Here is a 27,525-nt window from a genome sequence, read left to right as displayed (position 1 = left end):
TAACCGTTTAAAAAGTTATTCTGAATACAACTATTGAGGAAACTAAAAACTGCTTATGCATTATAACCCATGTTCTGGAAAGTTTTAAATCTTTAAAGCATTAGAACATTATATAAAATTGCGCGTTTAAGTTACGTTTAAAGCTAGGTCCTACAGTAGTAGATGTGCCCTGCTTGAGAGTTAGAAGTTTTGTTCAAGATCGTAAAGCTTCAGAGATGTGAAAAAAATATGTCTGAAGTGCTTAGCTCTTAGGGCCTGATGAAACGGTTTGCCGGTATAAAAACACATGCAAACTAGATGGCAAGCATAAAGCCAATCAACTAGGCATGTGAAAATTGAATTGCATTTAAAAAAAAAGTGCCGAACTGCACACATTTTACTTTGTTTGCCTTTCTGAATACGTAAAACATATGCTGATGACCAAAACATGCAAATTAATGGGAAGGGAATATGCAAATTGAATTCCTTACCACCCACAAGGTTATTCATCACACCTGAAACAGATGGCAGGTACAGTATCCTTCTATATTTACTCAATGTGAAAAGGAGAAAATATATGGATGCAATGAAAGACAATCTACAGAGTATAACAGTAAAATAACATACGTGCGGAAAAAGACGTCTGCAAAAGACAAAATAAATGCTAACATAAAAAAAACATGACTGAACTTTTTTACTTTGTCTATAAATAAACAACCTGATTAATAGACACTTAAAGCAGGTCAAGCATGGCTCTCAACCAATCATTTGCAAGCTACTAGTTGCTCAATTAGTAGCTTTACAGTAGTTTAGCAAAGCTCCAAAGTTTTACTAATATAAAAATACAAACCTAATTTGTCACTGTGAAAAAAGTATACATTTTGGCCAGTCCCAAGTCTCTTGTCTATTTTGAAGAATATTCATATCATTTGTCAGTGGAACATTTGTGCTGTGTTACTGTCTGTCATTAGAAGGTTGTCACTGACTCGGGAGTTCACCATCGATGCATTTTACTCATCTTGTATTGTCAAACGCAGATTCTCTCTCTCTCTCTTTCTCTCACACACTCTCTCACTTTTTCCTCACCCTGCACATATGTGTGTGTCTAAGCTGCAGCACAGGAAATCAGATTGATTAGCATAAACATTTACAATAATGCTTCGTGAGTAATTTCTTTCAGGTGCATATCTTCAAATTACCCAACACAAAATTAAAAGCAACATATAAAACATGTGAAAAGAGAGTCACAGCTGGAGATGTAATAACTTTCATCTTTGTCTGACATTTGAAGATGCATGAATAATGATAGGTGGTGTTTTTTTTGTTGTTGTTTTTTTTGCTACAATGAAAAAGCTGACTTCATCCTACTTCATCTTATCATCAAATGTTCAGCTCCACTGATTTCTTCATATGTTGAGATTTATAACGATTTAAAAACTAATATATGATGAATGATTTACATGAGAAACAAACAAACAAAAACAAAAAAACTTGAAAGGACTTGAAATTCGAAAGTAAGACTTGGAATTTGACTCGAGAAAAATCTTCCTTGACTTCAGCCTTGATTCTGACTTGAGGGCAAAGGCTTGAGGCTTACTTGACCCTTGCAAGACAACTTGGTTCACCTCTGTAGTTTAAACACTTATATTTCCAAGCTCTGTAAAAGTATAGAGACTAACAGAACAAAGAAAAACACTCAAACCTTAAAAGTTTGGACAAAACAAAACGAAATAAAGTCACTTAAAATTAAACATTATGCAAAAGGGAGGTTATTATCAAGCTTGTAGCCTCTGTATGAAGGACTATCATGTTCCATTTAATTATTGTGACTGTCTATATTGAAATATTTTGGGTCATGTGGCTGTTATGAAGACCTGTTGGAGGTAGATCAGAAGAACCTTACAGTTTCTGCTCATTGGAATATTCTCTGTCAGACAAGGGGGTGCAGAGGAAGCTTTTACTGGCTAAATGATTTATTTATTTAACTTTTGTTGTTTTTCAATTTTGTTTATTAGCTGTTGTTTGTAGCACTAAGAACTACATATGTAATGTGATCATAAATACATTGGTATCATTGTCATTATTATAGGTATTAATTAATATATTTGTTAATGTTACCAATATTCCCATTTCCTGGCTTCAAACCTTAATTGTCTTTTATGGCCACATTGCTTTCTCAAAGTGTCAGTCATGATTTCTTCTTTGAAACAGGCCTGAACAAGTTTTTCATAATAGCCATTGCACAGGCACACAGGTAGATAAACTATTCTCCCACTACTTGTACTGATTTTCTTAATTTTTCTGTTTTTTACAAGCAATTTATCTCAACTTATTTTTTGAGAATCAGAACCCATATTTGCTCTGATTACCAGCATGCATTCGCAGAGCCTGTAACTTAGCTTGAAATTTCTTGTCAACGACTTGCACTAAGATCTCGATAAATCAAAATTCAATTCAATTAAGTTTATTTATAACACTAAAGGCACTTTACAGGGACAATTCAACCAGATCATACAGTCAAAGTTTTCTATCTAAGGAAAACCAGTTAATTGCATTGACTCATTGACTCGAAGACAATCCCTCACTCCAACCATGCTTGTAGTGGAAAACTCCCTTAACAGGAAAGAAACCTCCAGCAGAACCAGGCCCAGTGTGAATGGCCATCTGCCGAGGCCAATTGGGGTTCAGGGAGACAGAGGCAGAGATAGAAAAAGAAGCAGAGATATAAAAGTTAACTGTCAACCAGCTCCACAGATGGCCCCATCCAGGAAACACACAGCCAGGCAGATGAGCGCTGAGCCAGCTCCCATGTCAGAGGATGAAAGAGAGCACATGCAGTTAGTCAGTGAGAGAACCAGGACTACAGGGAAAAACAGGCCAAGCTCATACATACTCAAACAAATGTGTTGCTAGCAGCAGCACAGCTGATATTTCTCTCCAGGATGGCGTCACAGCCAAACAGGAACAGACGAGATTAAGCTATTATGAAAAAAAGCAGAGAGAGCATAACATTAGAGATTGGACTAACAAATTGTGCAGAGTGGGATAATAGAGACAGAATGAAGCAATGTGAGGAAAAAGGGTCCCTGTGTCCTCCAGAAGTCTAAGCCTATAGCAGCATAACTATAGAAATAGCTCAGGATAACCTGAACAACTCTAACTACAAGCTTTATCAAAAAGGAACATTTTAAGCCCACCTTTTAAAGGAGACAGAGTGTCTGCCTTGTGGACTATAACTGGTAGTTGGTTCAACAGGAGAGGAGCCTGATAACTAATAGATCTGCATCCCTTTCTACTTTTAGAAATTCTAGGAACCACTAGTAAATCTGCATATTGAGAGCGAAGCGCTCTGTCAGGAACATGAGGAACAATTATATCTCTAATATAAAATCGAGCTCTGCCATTTAAGGCTTGTGAGAGAAAGCATTTTAAATTCTATTCTGGATTTAACAGGACGCCAATGAAAAGAAGCTACTGTAGGGTAGGAGAGATATGATCTCTCTTTTTAATTTTCATCAGAACTCTGGCAGCAGCATTTTAGATCAGCTGAAGGCTTTTAATTGCAGTTTGAGGACTTCCTGATAGTAAAGAATTACAATAGTCCAGCCATGAAGTAACAAATAAATGGACAAAATGTTGCTCAAATAAAACAAAGTATTATTTACTACTTTACCTGACCAACTTTTACAGTATATATGTATAAATCTTAACTAACTTAAAGTTTCATCATTAAGCTTCAACAAGTTAAATACCTTCACAACCCCTGCATCTGCCTGCAGATTTACAGTTTTATGTTCAGGTCGCAGTGCTCTTGACAACACATTTCCTTTTCCTCAGTTAAGCTGCTCTCTTCATGCTTTGCTATGATTGGCACAGCTGCCACAGAACAAAAAGACCACTGATGTGATCGCCTAAGAGTAGATTTATATACTCACCACATCCACTGGCTTACTTTCTACTTCAGCCAGCCCTTTTGATCTTTAAACCGCAATACACACCAACACCAGTAGAGTTTAGGTACACCCTACTTGCTTGTTTTGCAAGGACAAACACTGCTTTTCCAAACTGATTTAAAAATTTAAGAGAAATAAAATTTCTTTAAAATACTGTAAATAACCTTTAGCATCCCTTTATTGCGGTTTGTTTTGCACAGGTACATGTTTAGATACTATTGCAAAGAACTCAGCAAAAGTTTGGATATAAACTAGAATTTGGCAATATAGACTATCACAAAAGTTTTGTACAATAAAAAGCATATTACTTTTCTGCACTCTTAGGTAAATGTATGGCTGTGTCTGCATTTGAAAGGAATCATACTGTAGTCACAAAATCCCAAATACTGCTGTGAAAAAATAGACACATTTAAAATAGGCTTCTTCAGGACACCACTTACACAAGAAAGATGGGTTTGTTATTATAAAACCTCTTAGAGTAACTTAATTTAATCATATTCTTAAAATTTGCCAATCCCCAAATGGAAGAAAAGATGAAACTATAGACTATAACATGCATCTATCAAGTCATAACACAAGCCATTTTAGGGTTTTACAGTCAAGAAAAAAGGCTCTACATAATCTTATCTCATTTGTCTGAAGCGGCCGGTTTGCATCATTTGACAAATGTTTCAAAAAGCTATAACTGTATCTTCCACAGCACGATTGGAACAGGCCGATGGAGCTGCAGTGGCATGACACTTTTTTGGGGAGTTTTAATCAACTTTTCTGCCCACGCAAAGGGTGCAGGGTTAGGAAACTGGAAAGATGAATCTGTTTGCTTCTGATCACAGAATAAGCCATGCAGTGGGCTGAATCCTTGCTAGTTTGGCAAAAAGGAAGAGTTTGAAGATTAAACAGTGAGATCTTTCTCTTGATCAGCCCCTCAGTCTGCCCTCCCTGCCATTGCTGCACCTGCTAGTCACAGCCCCTGATGTATGGGCTGTCTCCTCTGCAACGCTCACTCTCCGTGTCTCAGCTGTCACTGACTATCTTTCTTCTGCTGCTACCTCCCCCTGTCCTCTCCTCTGTGCAATCCTTTCACTGCTTTTGATTATCGGCTGTGACTCAGAACTTGGTGAGCAGACCAATAACAGTTTTATATCTGTTAGGCTTTGCAGTCACTTTCATACATGGTCTCTTTGAGTTTGCACATTGTCCAATGCCCATTTATGTCCTTCCTCTGCTTAATAAGACAGTAGTTTGAAAAAAGAAAAAAAGCTACTAATAAAGAGGGCAAAATACCTTTAAAAAAAAAAAATAAAAAATCCTAATATAATGAAGACTATACTTTCACTTTAAAAACAAAAAGTAGGGATATTCTTAATGTGTCATTAAATTCTATATATCAGTTTAGCATCTTAACATCCACCTCATTTTGGTAAATTTTCGCCTATTTTGCATACCCAAATGGAAAAGCAAATAACTTAGGAACTGTAAGCCCAAATTATATATGTGATACATTATTTGAAAACTAATACTTTCTAGTTTCTGCATATATAAATGAAAATTGGGTGAGTAAAACACAGCCCAAGCTACATTAGTTCAAACAAGACTCAATATTGTTTTTTTTATCCTTGAAAATAATCTTTAATGAGCAGCAGTAATAAAGACATGCTTGCTTACAGCATGTTTACATTTTGAGATGCTTCTATATCTGTTTTAATTGTGCTTTGGTGCTTGCTATGTCCATAAAATGAACGTGGTGGTTGAATTGTGGAGAATCTAAGCTTTCCAACAATGTCTAACATGTCTATATTGGTAAACATTTTACTGGTGTAATTTTCATGCACACTGAGTTATTAGATATAAACGCTTTAAACAAGTCGCCGGTGATCGGGTCATTTTGAGAGTTTAGTTACATATATTTGCTAAATGGAAACAAACAAGATCAGAGTATCCTACCTTATGAATTACAACACTTTAACTATCTGTTGTCTAACCCTAGGCCCAGTCTTCCTTATGGAGCAGACCAGGACTGATTGATAATCAAGGACACAGCAGACAGAAAGCAGCTTTAGCCAGAGGGACAGTTTCACACATCAGACAGTGTTTACAACTCCTTATAAATAAGTAAAGGAAGACAGGTAGAATAATTTTGTCACATCTGACAAGGTGCAAATATCATGGATGAAAACTGGAAACAAAAACAAAACTACTCTGTCAAAAGTTCCTTAAGAAACCCTGGGTTATTTGTGTCTATACAGTTCAGGTTAATATAAATAAATATAAATAAAAACTACAAAAGTAGTAGTAGTATTATTAAATATTAGTTGTATTATTACTATTAATACTAATAACTATATACAACTACTATTAACTATATACAACTGAATAAACTTTACATTATCCTGAAAAAACTAATCCTACAGTATAATGAGGCATGGTGGTGGTAGCATCCTGCCGATTGAAGGCCTTTCTTTAACAGAAACTGGGTATCTGGTTGAACTTAATGGAAACGGAAAAAAAATGTTCAAGCTCCAAAAGACTGTAGACTAGGGTAAGGGTCTTTTTTCAGCAGGCAACATTAAAAATACAACCCTACATCGAAAATGGTTTAGATTAAAACATATGCAATACATATGAATCAACCAGTCAAAGCCCAGTCAGTCTGACTGAAGTTGAGCTATTTAAGAAGAATATTCTAAAATGATAAATTCCTAAACACCTAAAGAGCTACTGGAAGACCAAAGTTGTAATTGCAACAAACAGGACTTCTATAAAGTATTGGGTAAGTATGTAAGCAGTACTTTATAAACACTTGTTAAAAAAACAAAAACAAACAAACAAACAAAAGCAAAGTATGAGGCACTTCAAACCCCTTGTTATTACTCTGTAACCTTAAAAGTATGTGCTACTTAGTCTGAGTCTTTCCTGTTAACTCCACATTTATAAAGTGTGTGATTATAATGTGACAAAATTTAAAATAATCTGAAAATTTGGAAAAGGGATGCGCTGGGAATACTTTTACGTAGGAGATCACAAAAACATAATAAAATTTACTTGCAAGCTCATACATCCTCAAACAAAGGTGTTGATAGAAGCAGCACAGCTGATATTTCTCTCCAGGATGGTGTCACAGTCAAACAAGAACAGACGAGTTAAAGCTATTATGAGAAAAAGCAGAGAGCAATATCTTAACATTATACTGCTTTAGGTGGAATTGTTTTGTCTAAGCACAAAATGTTTGTTTTTGTTTGTATTTTTTTTTGTTTGTGTATTTTATGCTCAAATGAAGGATTTATAGTACATCTAGGCTGATGTTGCTCCTGGTCTGGAGCCAAAATGTTTTTCACCCTGCAATTATTATTACGTTTTTGTAAAGATATAAAAGATAACTAAATAAGGGTAAAAACTGTTTAAAACAAGGTTACGCTAGTAAAAGTGAAATTCACTGATCAGAAAAAGTACTTAAGGTAAAATTTTTCTGAATAATTGGGAAAGGAAAAGTACTATTCATTTTTGTACATTAATGTGACAAAGTGGTTCAGTTTGTGTTCATGACTTGTCCCTTATTCTTATTTCTGATTCATCTGGTTTAAATTTAAACATTAGTTTGGAACTTCACTCCCTATCCCGGAGTTGTTTGTGTAAGCATTATGTTGCAGTTTCCATCTATTTATATTTTTAGGTTAAAGCTACTACTTTTGGAAGGTGGTACAGCTCCAGATCCCAACAGGTTGAACTTGTGTATTTTGTTTCAAAGTATATTCATTGTATTTGCTTTCCTTTTTACTCAAAAATTCTTTGTCCCAGTATTTCTAGCTAACATGGTTGGATGATATCATTGATTACCTTGCTGGGTTGCTTTGTTTGTTTTTCTTTTAAGTATGTTTTTTTTTTTTTTGTTATGTTGTATTACATGGTTTGTTTTGTAAACCCTTTAATTATGTAGATGACTTTGTCAATTTAATTAATAATTTTATTCTTGTTTCTCTTTTTAGACTCTGTTTTTTGTTTATTTACCTGTTTAATTGTGGTTTAATGCACTCAAGTGCATGTGTGCTGCAAATTGGTTATAAAAAAAAATCGAGTTGTCAGAGCTAACCCTGTAATGCCAAATGCATCATATTTGATACATACGGTTTCTGAAATGTTTTGCATCTGACACCTTTTGCATACAGTAATTTAATGGTAAAAACTTTGCTCAAAATCCTATTGTACACAATCAGATATACCTGATAACAGAGGGCAGAAGACTACACAAAAAATAATCTTGACTTATCGCATAGTAATAAAATATTATTATTTTTCTTTTTACATATTTTGTTAAAAGGTCAAAAAAGGACTTCAAACCAAAAAAAAAGTAATTTTCTGTTTTGTTTTATTCATGGATCGGGCTTTAAAGGGTTAAAAGTACCAAATAAATATCATCAGAAGAATCTGAAACCGTGTGCTGATCCTATTTTTCTTTTTTGTTCACCTTGCAGATTTTTGACCTCACTAAGAAACAAGAAAAACTGTTTTATTGTTGGTCCCTTTACTTCACTTGTTTAAAAACAATGAAGACATTTTTTGAAAGCTCACTTTTTCCAAAGAAAACACATAATTTAACAGTACTGTCCATAATAACTCAGATTAACACAAAAGCTATTGTGTAGAATGACATGTTTTTACAACTAAAAGTGTCTTTTGTAAGAATACAATGAAATAGGTCCAGTCTGTTTTAGGAAAAATCTAATGAAAAATCTAAATTAAGACATTTCAATACACTTTACTGCCATTAATGAGGAATGGTTTGGCAGTAACTTAGATTTATCAGCTTTTAGCACAATATTTACAATGAAGCAGTGTATATAACTTTCTCAGTCTTCTATAGACATATATAGATATGCATATTTCTGTTTTTAATGAAAGAAAAAAACATGCTCAGCATAAAAAAAACAAAAAAAACAATTATTTTGCTTTTAAAATTTCAGAGAACAGGATGTCAACAACCCTTTTTGTAGGTTAAATTTATGTAGTACCAAATATTGAATAAAAAAAAGGATAAAACCTGGATCTCATCTATTTCTTTTTTTGTTAATGGAATGTTTACTTTTTTTTATAAGAAGTAAGTAAGTTTGACCTAAAATGCAATTTGAAAAATTATCCGATATAGACATAGTTCCTTAGAAACTCTGGGTACCTCTTCAGGTGCCTGCTGTCCTCATTTCTTAAGACCTGTGCCATAATCATTAGATGCCTCTATCTCTGGATGATGGCTATGCCTTTTCTCTGTGGACCCCACCTACAAGGCTTATCTTAGAATGAACTCCCCAGCGCAGGGAGGACAGCATAGTGCTTTTATCACATTTGTTTTTTCCACCCTCAACAGAAAAAAAAAATGTCTTCACACAGTCAACCTCAACGTGCCATGATTTTATGAATGAATACACCTTTGAGACATTTAAGACATTATCTTTTGATGTTTGAAAACAAACACAAATAAAATAAGATTGATAATAAAAAACAGAAAAAAAAAAACAATGCAATCTTGTAGTTGCTGCATTACACAGTGTTTTCAGCATTAAGAATTAAACACTTAAACTGCATTGTAAAGAAAGGTAGATTTCTTTACAACATTATTTTTACAAGGCCTCCTAACACTAATGTTTTGCTGAATACACTGTTCATAAACTGTAGCACAAAATATCAAAATTGCAGATGTAATAAATGGTAAAGAATTTTCCAGACAACTTTAATCATTTATTTTTAATTTATTACTTTTTTTTGCTAAATATTTTTAGATTTGCTAACACTTTCATTTACAGTGGCAGACATTTTACAATCTAAAAAGTTCCTCTAATGATTCAAAGCATTATTTCAGCAAGTGTTTTTTCAATCCTCCAACTAGCTTTTTTTCCCTAATGTACAGGACTGAAGAAATAGCAAAAATTAACTCAAAAGAAAGCACCTACAAAAACCCTGTATAGTCTAAAATATTTATAGTATCCTCAATGATAGCTTCAGGAACAATCAGACCAGCATAAATAATAGATGAACACACAAATTAGTCCACTTATCCTATTTAATCACATCAGTTCTATTGTAGGATATTTTACTTTAGGCAGTTGTTTTTTTTTTTTTCCACACTGCACTTTTGGCTTTGAAGCTACATGTCCTATTTTTTTACTTTTAAACAGTTTTTTTAAGAGGACAAGCAGATATTCCAGTTTAACAGCAGACCACAGAGCTGCTTAAATATTAAATGGATAGACAGTGGTGACACAGAAAAACACAATCTTCTTTTCTTACGGCTTTGTGTCCAAATCCAAATTGCAATCGTGTGTTTGATAAAGCAGCCATGGGATTTAGAATAATAAAAAAAAGGCCCACTAAAAATGTTGGTTTCAGTGAAATTCATGTGGACTCCGTGATGGAGTTGCAACAGAATTAATAAAAAGTTAACTGAAGAAATTACAGAATAAATATGAGGAGAACAAAACATGGTGCAGAGTTTAGTGTAATGGTTGTAACCAGTTACTAACAAGGATTGATTTCTATTAAGTTATAGATTTTAGCTAGAAAGTAGTCAAATCCTGATGAATAGACGATGTTGTAACACCACTAACAAAAATTGAGCTATTGTGATATTTTTATTGTCTACGGTAATTAGCGTTTATCAAAGTGCTTCAATGGTAGTGGGTCCTTAGATATAAAGGGTTCCTAGTGAATTTGTGGAACAAAGGATCATCTGACCCAATGGCCAAGCTGTGTCCCAGACTCTGGAAAAGATCAGTAGTGTTTCTGATGAAAGGAATAAAAAAAATTCACTGTGATGTAAAGAATTCAATTCATTACAGTAGTGGTTCCCAAACCTTGGTCCACCCCTGCCCTGCTTGTTTTAGATACCTAAAACCTGCAGGACAGAGGCTCCTGTTGGGAGCACTGCAATACGTCACCAGTTTGTTGCATAATGTAGGGGTCTGTGCACCAGTACATGTTGACCACTGTCCACCAACATGAACATTAACGACAGCTGTTTGAGCATCACAACTGGCCCTGCAAAAAAAAAAAAAGGGGGGGGGATGATTTTTGTTTTTTCAACATTTGGTAGCCTGTTATGTTTTACCATTGCTCACCAAGCAAATTCATAATACCAGTAGGCACCATGGTAACAAGGTAAACCACTAGAGGCAGGGTGATGCTTTGGGCAATGTTCTGTTGGGAAACTTTCATTTAAGCCATCAGTATCTGGATTTTACTTTGCCACATAACATTGATCTTCAGAGAACACATGCTTCAATGCAGAAAATGCACTGGTTAGATGACAGAGTTAAAGTCTTTCTGTACACAATGAGTGGTGTTGTGATTTCTCTAAAACAGCTAACTTACACAAATAAATCTGTGATGCTGCAGACACTGTAGGAGCATAGGGAATTTTATTAGTCGGTTTGCGCATCACCACCATCAATTAGGCAATTATGCATGCGGCAGCCTTTTGTGTGACCAATAAAAGAGGTCAGGCAAACTGTTAAAGATACCAGTGATGTCTCTTTGAATATGACATGCAAATTAGTATGAGAGGGCAAATGTACAATTAGATTAAAAATGAAGATGCTGCTGTTGATGGGGCCTTAAGGGCAAATTGGTTGCATTTGCTGTTAGTAATCCATGCTCAGCCATTACAGAGCTATTCAGACAGCTTATCGATCAATTACAGTAAGGGGGTCAGTGGCATTAACAGTCAATACCTAGTAGAAAAAAAAACAAAACAACAATAATAACAATAACATAAATATGTAAATGATTAGAAACAAGAAATTGCATTTTTTTTTTCCACACTCAGATTGCCCTTGATTTACCCCACTCAGCACATCTCTCCGGCGCTGTGCTGGGAGACTCAAGCAGCTGCAGGAGAAACAGCGAGGAGAGTGAGAGGAAAAAAGAGCGACGGAGATGGCGAGTCTAAACATGGACCCGACATCGCTGCTGCTGGGGCTGCTGTGGCTGCTTCTAGCAGCCCGAACCACCTCGGTTCAGGGTTTGAACGGCGACGAGGACCAGAGCCAGGATACCGAGTGCAAGATGAAGAGCGTCACCGTGTCAGCGCTGCCGTTTCTGAGGGATAACGACTTGAGCATCATGCACAGTCCGTCGGCCTCTGAGCCCAAGCTGCTATTCTCCGTCAGGAACGATTTTCCAGGGGACGTGGTTGTTGTGGACGACCTGGAAAACACCGAGCTTCCTTTCTTCGTCCTGGGTAAGTTTTGCGACGCGCTGGTCACCGCGTGGCTTTATTAGCCGTTAATTGGGTGCGTTAAATCCCACTGAGTCTCAGATACTACACAAAACATCTGTCTGTTAGCCCAGGCCTAGCTACATAACGCAGTTTGTCGTTTTTATATGCAATATTGTTCGTAAAAATGTAAATATGGACAGAAAACAATCCGCTTTTAGGGCGAACCAATTCTACAGCGGCTGATAATTAGCGTTGCAGCTTTTATTAAGGGGAAAAACTAAGCAATTCTGACTGCAATACCAGGCCGAGTAGCACAAGTCTGCTAGCAATATATGCATTTTAATATATTGTAATTGATAGTACTAAGTTAAAAGTTGAAGCAGCACTTTAATTTCAGCTCTATCTCTTTATTTCTTGCTAATCTGATCACTGCTTCAATTCAAAAACAGGTGTAGTAAACTGCTCGCTTGTCAACACGTTAGCAAACATGTAAACAAATTCTTTGGACTTTAAAAACGTTTGGTTTTAGAAGTGTGATGAATGGTAGGACCATTCTTTGTGGTCTGTGCATTGTCTTTTGCACTATTACTTTAAAAAGGTTTGCAGTGGGGAAAAAAAAGTTTGATGTCCACTGTCCATGGTGCTGAATTCAGTTACAGTTAGTTTACAGCCTCTTGACTGGAGAGGAGCTCAGTCTAGGGGTTAACTTCCATCTACATGTATACAGTCAACAAAAATGCTTTTGTTTTTGTAAGATTTTAACATGGATTTAAAGTAAGTTGAAAAAATACTGTAGTTACACACCTCCTCCTTCATATCGAATTTTTTGAATCAGAAAAAATAAAACATGAACTTTTTCTAAAAAGAAACTTCTTGAATGAATAATAATAACAATAAAAAAAGATCAAAAACACCTGACATCTGTCAAGGGTATTTTTGCTAGCCAAGCCATTTGCATTGCTCTTTGCAAAATCTGAATAAGGAGGGGAAAAAAAGGTGCAAGGAGTATTTTCATCTTTATTTTTTGGTGATAAGGTGCTACACATAGACAAATGTAAAGTTATGTAGGATAAAATAATGCGTACTTTATTAAAATGGTGCCATTCTTGCATGTTTTTTTTTAAGTCAGGTAACTTAGATTATAAACGAGGTGTTCTTAAACCACATAATAAAAAGTCCAACTAAATTTTGTAGATCAGATCGTAGGTCCATAAAATGTGGTGATGATCAAAATTTTAGTTATTCATTTGTACAAATATTCCTTTATCTCCCACTCTCTCTGTTGTCTTTCTCTATCTCTGTTTGTATGTCTTAGCATCCGTGTATGTATGTAACAATGAAACTGAGTATGAGTTCTTACAAAATGAATAAATAGAAATATTTTTTCTTCTGTTTCTTTTTTAATTCATTGAAAAATGTAGTCCCTTGCAACAGTAAATCAGACAGCTAAAGTGTTCTACAGGAAAATAATTCAGATAGAATAGTTGATAAAAGAATAAAAAACTGAAAGAAATCTAGAATTAAAGCCTTATTATTAAAAGCCCTCCTAAACAAAATGACCTGAAGTTTGTATTTTGAAAAGCTAAGTTGTGTGATTAAACCGAGAGGAAGTATAGGTGCCTTATATGAAACGTTGTGGTCATGTCAGTTTCTATTTAGCTTTTAAAACATTTTAGAAGAACCAAGGCAGGGACATCATGGATCTAAAATGCAAGCAGATAGTTTAAGAATTAAGCATGACAGGGCGAGAACATTAAAAGTTTAAAAGAAAAACACCTAAGTTTATGATCTTTTCTAAAATGAAAAGGCAGCCAGTTGAGTAAGGTTGTAATAGAGGTAACTCTCAAAGTCAGCATAGTGTAAACAAGTCAACTTGTGAGTGCTTAATCTATGAAAGGTGATTCATAAATACACTTTACTTCTAATTTACTCAACTTTTTCTGAAATGGAAGGTTTGTCAAAAGTTAAGCATGGTTGTTCAATTGAGTCTTTTCAAAAAATATTTGCCTTATTGCTAATTTTACTACATTTATAATTAAAGGAACTAATGTAAGAAATTATATTTTCTATTGACATATTGTATTCATTCTATTGTTTTTTTTTAAAAACAGGACATTTTGGTCTAGAAAGAACTGTAGAATTTGTTACCAGTATTAAAAGACAGGTAGAGGATAATATTTATTACAGTGAAAAGGCAAATTCTTTTAGGTTTGATAGGATGTAAACTATTTAAGCACTGGGACTCAGATATCAACATAGTAGCTTAACTATGACAAAAAGACAGAAAGATTGATACTGTTAAAGGCCATTGTAAGGTCTGACAGCTCAGGAAAAAAGGACACCTTCCAAATTTCATTGTGAACCATTAATAGGGCAGACGCTGTGCTATGTTGCAGCCTGAAGTTAGAAAAAAAAGGCAGCTCTTCAAGCATGGATGTTTTCACAATATCATTAAATCCACAGTAAACCTAACTTTCAGTTCAAACATGTTTTTTTTTAATAATTTGTATGATGTTATATTTGTATATTAAAAGCTGTGTTTTCCACTTAAATTGTAAATATATATCAATATATCAAAATATAATCAAATTAAGTAAATGTTTTAAAACACATGTATGCAAGTAACCTGTTCTTGCTTTTGGAATAGATTTACTAAAAAAAACAAAAACTCCAGAAATGTTAGAATTGAAATTCTTATTATCTCCAAGTTAACTTAAGTTTTCTCATTAAACTTCATATTTTAATTCAATAACAACATTTTAGTTTTTTTTTTTTTTGTTAATTTTTTCCTCTCTTACTTTAATATTGTACATAGACAGCATAAAGTGCAGTCAGATGTTTTGTCATCAGGTAGAATTGCAGTAATCAGTTTTAATCTCTGATTTGTGAGTCTTTAAACTGATGGTACAGATTACAGCTTGGGTTCTTGCCAACAGATTTTACCATAACTGGCCATTATGCTGTCAATTGCCAAAATTACCCTATGATTAGGTGGTTACTATGTCTGCTAAGCTGTGAAACATAGTCGGAAATCCTGGGGGGACACAGGTGTGTCCACCTCCAAACATCATTACATACATACGTCTTTTTTTGTAATAACACAATGACCTTAAATAAAACCACAACCCAAGCAGTCTAAATTATAATGAAATATGTATTCCCCCATTCCACAAAATGGAATTGTCCAAACAGTTAGGCTAGAGGAGGGTCTGTGCTTCAATCAATTTTAGATTCACCAAAAAGAAAAGCAGATTCAATTCTCACACCACTTGTGCAATGAGGATGAAAATAATATAAATACATTTTATTTTTAATGCACTTTAAATTAGATTCTAAGTCGAAAAGTGCTGCAAGAGCAAATATTTTTCAAATATATGAATGCATAAATGGTCATAACAGCATTTGGCTATATGTCTTTCTAAAAACAAAGGTTTTATGTTCTTTCTTAAAAGTGTCCACTGTCTGTGTGAATCCTAAGGTGGTCTGGAAGGGCATACCATACTGTAGGTAGGGAGCGGCAGGTTCAATAGCTCTGCCGTCCATCATTTTGAGCTGTGCTCTTAGCAGGAGCAGACGGTGCAGTTGGCCTGACTAGGTCCTGTATGATGAGCATAGAAGTTCAGCGAGGTAGGTGGTGTGGCTACAGTTATAGGTGTACAGGAGAATTTTTCACTTGATACAGAGGCGATCAGGAAGTCAGTGGAGTATGCTGGGAATGGGGTTGATGTGTTTGCTCTTCCTTAACCCCATCAGAACCCTTACTGAGCATTTCTGAAAGCACTGGAGCTTTTAAAGGTTCCTATCAGGAATCCTGATAAGGATAACAGTGTGAAGGAGGTGGCAGAAGACGTTTTGCAAAAGGAGGCAACATGGCTACTGTAAGTAAAGCTAGGGGTCAAAGATAATTCCCAGGTTAGTAACATCAGGAGAGAGGGGAACAGTATGACTAAATTGGGAGTTAGTTGTGAACGGGGAATAGAGCAGTTATTGAGTGACAGAATTGCTTCTGTTTTGGAGCCTTTTTGCTGCAATTGATGCATCCTTAATCTCCTCCAGGCAGGAGCAAAGGCAAGTAGCATTAGAGTGGGTGATTTTGAGTTAGAGTTGTGTTTCAACAGCATATTAATTGAAATTAGGAAATGCCTACTGACAACTAAATCAAAGTGAACCATGTAAATGTTAAAGAGCAAAGTTTTGAACACAAAGCCCAGTGGGACCCCACTGGTAAACTTGTGAGGTCTGGATTTTGCCACCTCCAGGGCCATGCATTTAGTCCCTTCTGTGAGGTGAGGGATGAGTGAAACCATTGAAAAGTAACCACTTAGAAACCAATGTAGAGCTGCAGACAGTGGGGAAGGATGGTTTAGGTTTCTAAACACAGCACACAGGTCGAGAAGAAAAAAAATGGATGAACGAGAGTGATCCTGATTAAGGTTGTTTCTTTAACATGCTAGGGATGAAAACCAAACAAACTCTTTCATGTATAAACTACTTGATATGACTGTGGAGATGGGAGGAGACAACTTTTATTAGGAATTTTAAGATTATTGGGAGTTTGTAAATTGGTCTGTAACTTGAAAGGAACAAGAAGGTACATTTATCCCAGTGCTTTCAAAACCAGCCCTGTTTTTTAAATCAGTTTGGTATTTGAGCAAAAAACCTAGTTTATGATGGTTAACAAGCTCAAACAGTTCAACAGCAGTGATAGGGGACAAAGGACAAAGACAGAGGAGAGTGATGAGGGAAAAGAGAGAGATCACATAGGACTGAGGAAAACTAGATGAGGGACAAAATGAAGACAGATTTCAAAAATTTCTGTGAGGATGTGGATGTAAGATAGAGGCGTAATTTATAATTCTCTAACATTTTAAACATGACTTTTTGAATCTAGCAACACCAAAGTGGTATTTACAGTATCTTGTCTGAGGTGGAAATCTCCGTGTATTTGACGGACAATTAACTTTTTTTTTAAATTACTGATAAACAGATAACATTTTAGATAAATTTGCAATTTGATGTTGATGAAGAAGAAATGATAAGGTTTTAGCTGAAGGGGTGCAAATTGAGGGTAAGAGTGACAACATTAATAATAACGAATGCCATAAAATGAAGTGGTCAAATATAGGTTTACTATTTACAAAACATAAACCATGGCTGAAGAAAAGAAAGATTAACAAGCAGGCAGCACACTGTATTGAATAACCTAAATCTGCAAAATCAGCCTGTGCAAAAAGATGCATAAATCTATTCTATAGATTCAGAGGGCCTTACGATTTCTCTGTTTCTTCTTCCTCTTTGTGCACATTGAAACCATGACCATAAGATAATATGCAACATTTCCCAGTAGTAATCTTGCACAATTGTCTGCCATCAGTTCTCTTTGACTGGGTCTTTAACACTTACAGCTATTCATTTATGTTTCTAAGGTGTTTGGTTCAAAAATCTATTTCTTGCCCTGATGTGAGGCATTATGAACAGGTGTGTGTGACAGCCAGAGAGCTTCTGCCACGGATCTGATGCAACAAAAACACTGCCAATTCCGCATAGTGCGAATATCAGTTTCCGACCTCTAAAACAAATTTTACTATGATCTCTGCAGTGGATGTTTCCTGCACGGATGTTGCAGCATCAAGTCTTTGCTATCATGGATGTGAACCCTGTAGTGGACTGCTGCATTGTTTTCTTTACTGGTGATCCCACAGTTTTGGCAATTTCTGTTTTTTTATTGGTGCCTCTTTTTGCCCCTTCCATCTCCCTCCATAGCTGATAATTGCAATTATCATCCACCTATCACCCTCCCAGGCTGCCATTAGTGGAAGTGAGAATGAAAGACAACACAAATAACCAACCGGCCTGAACAAAGTGTGCTGAATGCTTAAGCTGAATTAGATGAAGGCAGATACTTTGCCTTGAGAAATTTTAGAAATCGACTTGCTTGACTCATTAGGGTTTCTTACCCTAATATAGATTGCCACAGTAGCTGAAGAGGTGCTTTGCATTTAGCTTTGCTTGATGGCTCACTTGATTATTTTAAATCTAACAGAAAGAAAAGGTTAAAAAATAAATTAGACTTTAAGAGGACAAACTTAATAAGATTTGCAAGTTGTTGAAATGAAATCCATCAACAAAGCCTTTAATGGTCACCTTCCTATGAGAAGAACGTTTTTTCTGTGTTCAATCAATAAATGTTATATAGGCTTTAGAAAGTACTTGTTTCTTTATTTGCACCATAAATATTTATTAAAGTAATTTTTCATGTACCGTACTTATAGATACTAGAGATTCTGGAAATTCTCCTAAATAATAGCGATCCAGGATACTTTGGTTTTATTAAGTATTTTCACCAGAGACCACCAGATCTGAATAGTTTGAATAGTTCATTTAAAGGCCTAATTTAGACAACAGTTAAATCATCATGGGGTAGGGGGATCTCTCAGGGCCAGTGCAGCATATTAATGAACCTCAATTTGTGTGTGACATTTCCATGGGTTGCCTTCTGCTCTGGGACAGAAAACTTTTAATGAAAATGCACACTGGGGAGTCCAACACATCTCTGTATTCATGCTGCAAGTAGCATCCCAGCTGCCCAAAAGTAAGCAGAGGCGCAGCTGCGTCCTTTTATTTATTTCTTTTCTTTCCCTTATTTTGCTTGTGGCTTGATTTCCTCTGCTGCTTCACAAAACACCCTTTGTGACTTAAGGTGTGTCTGCTTTGAATTGTAAAGCAGGGTGTTTATATCTCATTGCAAGAAAGTAAAACCGTTTGGGTTAGCATGCTGTGGCTATGTTGATAAGAATTGCTAATTGAATTTAAACCTGTGTGGTAAGATTGTAGCTGAATGCTGTTTGATGGGAAGCATATGATCATGTCCTTTGTACATATCTGCGGCTGTTTTGGAGCTACAGGCATCCGTGTCTTAGACTGAACCTTTATTGTTAAGCTTGCCACGGCTTTGCTCTGTTTAAGGCTCTAGATCTTATATTGTCACTTAATAAGAGCACAAGGTGTCTGACAGAGTATAACAAGTACACCGGCTAATTTGAACTAAATTGACAGATTATATTCAGTCCACCCAACTGTATTTTGATAGCTCTTTTGAATTTAATTCTTGCATGTTATTCTCTGAACAGTGTTGGTTTTATTCTGAATTAAAATAGATTTTATCAATTTTTTTCCCCTGAAGAAGAATTGCTGAATTTTTGGTTTTGTTTTAAAGCTATCCATACTTCACTGAAGTATATGAACAATTTAAAATCTTTACGAAATGACATAGAAAAGTTAAATTTCACATATATTTTCCTCCACATAAGATTATGTGTATCTACACAATGGCGAGGCACACAAATTGATGTTTTGGCATCTGTTCCGACCATTAGAAATGGAAGAAGAAGCAAGATCAATATAATTCATGTTGCTTACTCTTCCATGGGAAAATATTTAACTTATTTTATTTATTATAAAACCTGGGTGTCAACGTAATTTCATTTTTTATAAAAACAGCTTTGGCATCAATTCTTTGGCATTGTTGGTAAAGATACATCTGCCCAGTGGATTAGTCATTTACTTCACAGTGCAGATCTTTTACAGAACTGGGAAAAATGGATCTGAACTTTCCATACTCAAAAAAATTAAAAATAAATTCACCCAAATGTTAAGATGTATGCAATTTCCTTACATTATATTTATTGGGTGTAACTTATGACAGCCTAATATATTTTTTACAATGAGTTAAAGGAACATATTGATGCTCATATACTGGTACTAATATGTTGTGAAAGTAAAAAACAAACAAAAAAAACCAAAACAATGAATTAACTTTAAACAGCCCTTTTTTTTGGTAAATAACAGCAGTGAGAAATCAACTGGTATAATTAACTTTGTTGTCAGACGTGCACATGTTAAATTATATCACCAAAATTGATACAAAACCTTTTTAATCTTAGAAATATAATTTGGCTTTTAATGGGACAAGACTGACAATATGACACTTTTACACTGTCAGCCTGTAGCGTGTATAAAAGTGTTATTTTTCATAAGTAATTTTAAGTAAAATTGCCCAAACTGTGCCTGATTAGCACTTTACTGTCCAGGGTGTCATGTGAAGCATTAGTGATACCTGATGTTAGTGTGCCTGATTATAACTTGAACAATAACATCCTGTTGTCTGTCTGCTCTAGTGTTAGTGAAAAAGACTAACACTAGAAGAGACTAATAAACATTTTGCCATTGCCCTGATGAAGGCCTTTCAGGCTGAAACAAATTGATGTTTTTAATCACAGAAGCCATGTACAGTACCAATAAAGGCTTTGCATCAACATTCCTCCTGAGTGCCTCAGACCTTTTCTAAATATTCTACATTGATCCCTTAATGAATGTCGAGCATTAGTAGAACATCTTCTCATTCCCTACAAGCATTTTATACTCAGTTTCCTTGATCACAAAACATTAGGCTAGAAGTGTTTTTATTTTTAAGTGAAAATGTTCGTGTATTACTTAATAACTGTTCATTCCAGCAGTGTGATGTGTTTTTCAAAAATATTTAATCAATTTCATAATTCCATACAACTTTATGTGAGGTTAGAATAGTAACTCCTTCCATCTCTTGGGAACCATCATTGTTTAGTCAGGATTTGAAATGAATATCATCCCCCTCACCAAGAGGTCACAGCAGAGGATGCACTTCATTAAGAAGTTGAACTGGCAAAGACAGTGATGGCGCACTTCTACCCATCATCAAGCCTATCCTCTTCTCCTCCATCACTATCTGATACTCTGTTGCCACCACCAAGGACAAGAAAAGGGTGCAGCCTATAATTTCTTCTACAGACAAGAAACTCTGTGTATACAAAATGACAATATACGTTTTCTAAGTCCAAGAAATATGTGGGAGCAACCACCATCGATGTCCAGCATAGTTTGTGTTGGGTCACCTCGCTGCTTCTTCGGGTCTTCAGTTAATGTTACATTACGTTAGCTGTTACATTCTTACACACCCTCCCGTTCCCTCAGGTCAGCTGATCAGTTGCTTCTGAGAGTCCCAAAGACAAAATGCAAGCTCAGAGGGGACCGTGCTTTTTCTGTGGCAGCTTCTAAGCTATGAAACAATTTGCCTCTGAGCATAAGACAGGCCTCTTCTCTTGCTGTTTTTAAGTCCCTTCTAAAGACTCATCTTTTTTTTCCCTGGCTTTTGGCACAATTTGAGAGGTTTTACTTTGTTTTATTCTGTTTGTATACTAATAAGTATTTTACACTCGTTTTTTTTTCTATTTTATAATTTTATTGTATTTTATGATTGTGTACAGAACTTTGGTCCTGTCCAGTGCATAAAGTGCTTCATAAATAAAGTTGGTATGGTATGGTATGGTATGGTATGGTATGGTAATGTGCCGCTGTCTGGGTGATGGCGTTTTAGGTGGACTTTTAGGTTTGTGTTGTTTTCCGAACATTTTATGTTTGCGTAAACAATCTTGCACAACACAAGGCTTTTATCTAGGTTTTCGCCTTCCTTATGTCTTTTAAAACCAAAATGCTCCCACAAATCGGCTTTTAAATTGGAAAGTGCTAGATTTATATTTTCCGCAATCTACTGTAAAGGTAGACGTTGCATACATGTAAAAAAAAGTGTCCAGATGAGAAAGCAGCTCTACAGCAACACTAGCGGCCGGCTGACCAAATCCCTCTTCCTGCAAATTTGAACAGGGGTAAACACAGAGGATTTGAAGGGCACTTATGCATTGACTCTCACAGCTAAGAAATCAATACTTTCGAGAAAAACAAAATATCGATTTATATTGCAAAATAGATCAAATTGCCCAGCCCTAGTTATGATTGCAGCTAAACCCTCCTGTTTGACACAAGCTGTTTCAGACTCTCCCCTTTGGCAAGGGGCTGTGGTCAATCAGTACCAAAAAATCCTGCCGCCCAAACAGCTTCTTCCCATCTGCTACTAGCCACAATAACAGGCCTCAAGTCCCCTACAGACACTTTTCCAATCAAAGCAAAAGCAAAAAAAAAAAAAAAAAACCCTGAATGGTCACATGTTTATATGTATAAAGTTTTGTTCAGTTTTATGTTGATGTTTAATAACTGCCATGGTGCTCTTTATACACAACTTGGATTTTCAAAGTATTATATTCCTGAATTTATGTGTATTAACTGCATTTTTTACTGGTGTATATGTAGCACGTCATACCAAAATAATTGCTCTATCCATCCGTCCGTCCGTCCATCCGTCCATTTTCTGACACGCTTAATCCCAGCCAGAAGCCGGGTACACCCTGGACAGGTCACCAGTCCATCTTAGGGCCAAAATAATTGCTCATACATTTAAAAACATTAATTGATCATAAATAAGTTTGTTTCAGATTCTAATTAAAGAACAAAACACTTAAAAAGAATATTTTTAATGTTAACGATAAAGGTTTATTTTCCTTTGAGATTTCTCAGTTTTGGAGGCATACAAATCTTGTTTTGGGAAATTCTGATAGTCATGTGTTTGCAGTACATTATCCACAAAGACCTTATAAATAATAATTTTAAAGTGCTGCTTGTTTGTCTGGTCCCGGTTGCCTGGTTCGATTTGAATTCCGCACATTCCTCTCGTTTTATGGTGTTTCACATTTTTCTTGGTAAATTGCCTCTCTGGGAAGTATCTAAGAAGCAATTTGAAAAAGGGTGATTCTGTGACTGACAGTAAATAATGGCTGCAGGACTGCAACCACTCGTTAGTGTCAGAGAAGCCCGGCTAGGTTATTAGAAATTTACCCTTTTGGTGTTGTGTCATAAATTGTGTGGGAGGTGAGGTAATAAAGTTGCCCTCTGGGAGAAACTCATGCTGTATTTTCTGTCAGTGTTTGGTGGTTTGCTCATCTGAGCCGAAAAGCTTCTGGAGAAGTGCTTCTGAACAGCCTGCCATTAAAATAAGCTCTACAAACATTTTCCATCTCTAGCATTGCAGACATACATTAATATCTGCAGGTTTCCTCAAGGTTTTCCAGTTGTCATGCAGTAAGTTACCTTCTCCAAATGCTGAAAAACAACTTGAGGTCTTGCTGTTAGTCCAAGCAAAGCAGGGATGACTGAATCTCTGGTCCATGGTAGCGGGTGTGTGGCCAAATCTCAACTTTAGGCTAAGAATGCTTTTTCTTTTTTTTCTTCTTTTTTTTAATAATACATTTTATTTGAAAGCGCCTTATCACAACACCCAAGGACACTGTACAGGTAGATAAAAACATTAAAAACAGGAAGCTAAAAAGTACAAGCATAAGATGCCACAGAAAACAAAACAGCAGGAAGTAAAATAAAACCAAAGGAAGAAAAGGAAGAGAACAATATTGGAGTGATGCGTAAAATAATGGCTGTTGGTAAAAAAAAAAAAAAGCATAGTATTGTTATTTGACTTACATCATACCATTTCCATTAACCTTTTTACTTCCACCTTGCTCTTGTAATAATAGGGCAATAACACCCTTTCCAATATGCACAAAACAGTTTAGCTGCTGACACAGCATCTTTCAGCTTATTAAGCGCTCCTGTAATGGGAAAAATGCTAGGTGTGCTACAGGTAGACAGAAAAATATGCCACCTGAATTTCAGCTCTGCTCTCTGCGCCTCTGCTTTGGTAGTGCTTAGAAACTTAGCAGCTTCTGCCAGGGACATGTTCTTTGCTAGATGAAATTATAAATAGGACAGGTCTAGTAGGTGTTACTTAGAGTCTGTGCTGTTTCTACTGTAATTTGGTCTAAAATGACATGAATGCTACACGGGACCACTGCTGCACCTAAAGAGAATAGGCTGGAATTGAGTGATTAAAAAGCAGATTCAGCTGTAGGGGCTTCACTAATAATCTACTGTATATATAGCTAATTTAATGAAATAGGAAATATTTTGAGTGCAGCCTGCAGCCAAGACTGCCACAAATTCCTTCATTAAAATCTGGCACTATTTCTATTTGTTAACATTTCAGTGTAAAAGTTTCAGTGTAAGTTGAGATGCATTCATCAATAATAAAAAAGAAATTATGATATCATAAGTGATTTGTTTTAATATAAAAATTTTTATATTTATTAAGTGAAATAATTTTCTTCAATACAAAAGATAGCATTTTTTATTCTTCTATCTTGCAAATCCAAATCTTTCTTTCTACAAGAAAGTCAGTCATTGTGATTTGGATGTGTAAGATGATCTGCAAATGACTTCCATGATGCACTCGAAGCAAAAGTTTTTTTAAAAATATGCATCATTTTAACATTTCCTTGAGTCAAATTTTGATTTGCATCCCCAATTATTGCATTGATCAATCAATTAAGATGTTAGAAATATAAAAAAAACTGCAGCATATTTTTTTGATATATATATATATATATATATATAATTCGATTCTATTCAGAATAGAGTGCTAATTCACAACAGCTGCCATCTCAAGGCACTTTACAGAGAAAATACAGTGAGGTTGGATAAAAGTTTTTGTCAAGGAAATACAGTTGATGTCATTGACTTGAAAGACATGCTCCTCCTTGAGGAACTTGTGTTGACAGGACTACACAGACCAAGTGTCATGATGGGTACTCTGAGAGTGACCCAATTATGCAGAACACCACTGACGGACACAGGAATAAAAGTTCAACAAGTTTATTTGAACACAAGCACACTGATAATACTGGTTCTGGTTCGGGCCTGGATACTGGTTCACCGGAGTCTGCGTGAGAGACAGTTCAGTTAGCGTTGCACCTTGGAGCTTGCTTTCTTGATGATTACTGATTGTACCTTGAGGGTTCTTGAGGTTAGCTTTGGGAGAGTCACTGTTGGATCTGAAGAGGAGTTGATCAGCAGAGTCCGCTTGCTGCTTCAGCGTCTTACGTCTAGTACTGAGCAGACCTTGGCTTTGGGTTTTCCAGCTCTTAGTCCTGAGCTGCATGGAAGTTCACTGTGGTTCTTCGGGTTAGGCTCTGAGGGTCGGCTCGGCAGGTTAGCTCTTCCAGAGCTTCAGAGAGGAGACACTGGTTTCCTGGAAGATAGAGACAACGGTTAGAATCCAGGCTGGATTCAAAGTCACAAAGATTCACTGAGAGACTAGGCTTAGGCGCTGACCAACTGGATCAACACTGCGGCGTTGAGGCAAGGTCTGAAGACAGCTTATATGGTGGATCCTCTGATGATCTGATGGGCTGCAGCTGTGCAGGAGGCTCACTCAGAAGGATCCACGGCGGACTCTGCTGGAGAAAGGTGGAACTTCTCCAGCTCCCAACACCAAGCTCCAACATCAATTCTATAAACAGAAACTTGGATGCCAATAGTACAGCTATTTGAATCTAGGATAGTGTCACTGCAAAAAAAGAACAGACCAGATGAAGCTACATGTTCAGTTACGGGTGGTGGAATGAAGCAGAATGAGGAAAAGGAGCCCTATGTCCTTCAGATACATACAAAACATATGCAATAAATATGGAATATAACCTAACTACTTTGGATGAGTTATGAGGTAGAGACCAAGTAGAGCCAAGGAAAAATGTCTGTCTGGACTGAATTCTCAGATCGGGCTGTTCAAACTCTTCCTCCTCCTACCTCTCTACTCACCCAGCTACTAGGTAAACATTGATCTGTTTCTAACGATAAGCTTTATCAAAAAGGGAAGTATTAAGCCTGTTCTTAAGAGTGGATTGTTAAAATTGTGATATATAAGAGTTTTAAGTTATTTCATCATTGAGTGAAGTCACATCTCCTTTCCATAATAGAAGTGCCAGAGTTTACAATAACCTCAGTGATATCTTTAAAACCCAATGCACATAGGCAAAGTTGGTGTTGTTTTTTTTTTTTTTTTTTTAGATATTTACGGCTCACCATACTGTATAAGGAAACACTTGTTATGCATAAACATCTTTAAACTTCTTGTTTTCGTGAAACACTTCAGCATTCAAAGCAGAATTTTAATATACTACAAAAAAGCTTTGTAGCCTAAATCTTATTGCTTGTATCCCAAGCCACGAGGAATTAAAGCAAAATTCCATACGTTTCAAAAGTAACATTAACAAGTCTGTTTCTCCAGGAGACAATAAGCTTCAGACTAAATGTAATGGCTGTGTGCCATCCTTGCCAATTTAGCACTTGAACCTTGTTTCAAGTATATATTCACTTGAAACCAAATGTAATCTATACAATAATAGACTTGTGTTTTGGAGGAGAAAAAGTAGTTTAAAGTCGAACAATTTAAACATGATCTCAAGTATGTTTTTTAATGTATATTTTTAAGTGCTGCATGCCAGATGCCAAGCGGATGCTTCAAGCTTTTTTTTCATATTGCTAATTTTATGGTTGACTTGTGCTGGTTATGTATTTAACTAGTTGAGTGCATAGCTGATTCTGCCCTGCGTAAAGGTTCAATTGAGAAAAGCACTGTAAACCCACACCTGGGGATCTGCTCATTCTGTTACCCTTGGCCTTTAGTCCTTTCTTCTTTGCATCTAACAGAGATCTACTTTAACATTAACTTAACATTTTTGTCAAGCATGTGGAGACAAACAATTGCACAAATCCCCTGGTTTGGTCTCGAATGCTAGCCACATTGTTCTCATGTTCCTTTTCCCAGTTTGGCACAGAAAATTGTGCCAAACTGGAAAACTGACAATTTCGCACCACTGAATTGTTTACGGTGCTTTCATGTTGTGGACTGCTATTGCAATACAGAGATAGAGAAAGTGGTTATGATGTCCAGCTACTGAACAGTTTGGGGAGGTAAAAATTCTTTGTCAGGATATGATGCATTATTCCTTGTAACCACCCTCTAACATTAAAACGTTTGATGCTACAATCTTCATGCTGTCTCATGTAAAGAACATTGCCCGACACAGTGTTTGCAGCATTTTATATTCTGTGGGCTTATTTCCTGTTAATTTGAACTCAATCAAAACATCTGGCATAATCCATCAGGGAGTCAACCACAGAGCACAAGCTTGCAGCACCATACTACATGTTCTTTTCAAGAGTTGTTCACAAATTATTACGGTGCTTTCTGGATCTATGGTAAGGTATATCTGGTAGGCTGGCTAAAGGCTTAACCTTTTAAGATCTGAACTCAGAAAAAACATAAAAAATGTGAACCTTTTCTAAGGGTTTGTAGGAGTATTATGGAGATACTTTTTTCAGATTATCTTTTTTTGTGACGTTTAAGTATGTAATTTGCAAAGTTCAATTAATTGGCATTATGTCTGGTGTTTGTCATAGAGAATCATTGCAAGAAAAACATGGAAATAATGTTTCTACTTTAGCAGAAACAATTTAATAAGGATACTTAGTTGTGTAAAATCGTTCCTCTTACATGTTAAGCACCAACTCTTTTGTGTCAAACTTTCCTCACCCTTTCTCCTCGAAGCACTTGTTATCCTCAAGATGGCA

The 27,525-nt window shown here is 35.9% G+C and overlaps 1 protein-coding gene across 6 annotated transcripts in view; it reads left to right on the top strand.

The window, feature by feature from the left end:
• The first annotated feature begins 11,770 nt into the window (after positions 1–11,770).
• The window catches only part of astn1 (astrotactin 1), a 486,347-nt gene continuing 470,592 nt past the window's right edge, over positions 11,771–27,525 (top strand). For all 6 annotated transcript variants that reach the window (XM_038300459.1, XM_038300458.1, XM_038300457.1 and 3 more), the window contains exon 1: positions 11,771–12,156. In XM_038300459.1, coding sequence (XP_038156387.1) covers positions 11,853–12,156 — 304 coding nt within the window. In that variant the 5' untranslated portion in view covers positions 11,771–11,852. The remainder of the gene's footprint in view (positions 12,157–27,525) is intronic.

Source organism: Cyprinodon tularosa, unplaced genomic scaffold (assembly GCF_016077235.1).
Source record: "Cyprinodon tularosa strain WSP-4 unplaced genomic scaffold, ASM1607723v1 ctg45, whole genome shotgun sequence".
NCBI lineage: Eukaryota > Metazoa > Chordata > Actinopteri > Cyprinodontiformes > Cyprinodontidae > Cyprinodon > Cyprinodon tularosa.
The sequence above is the reverse complement of the archived record's forward strand: the minus strand, read 5'-3'. Positions and strand labels throughout refer to the sequence as shown.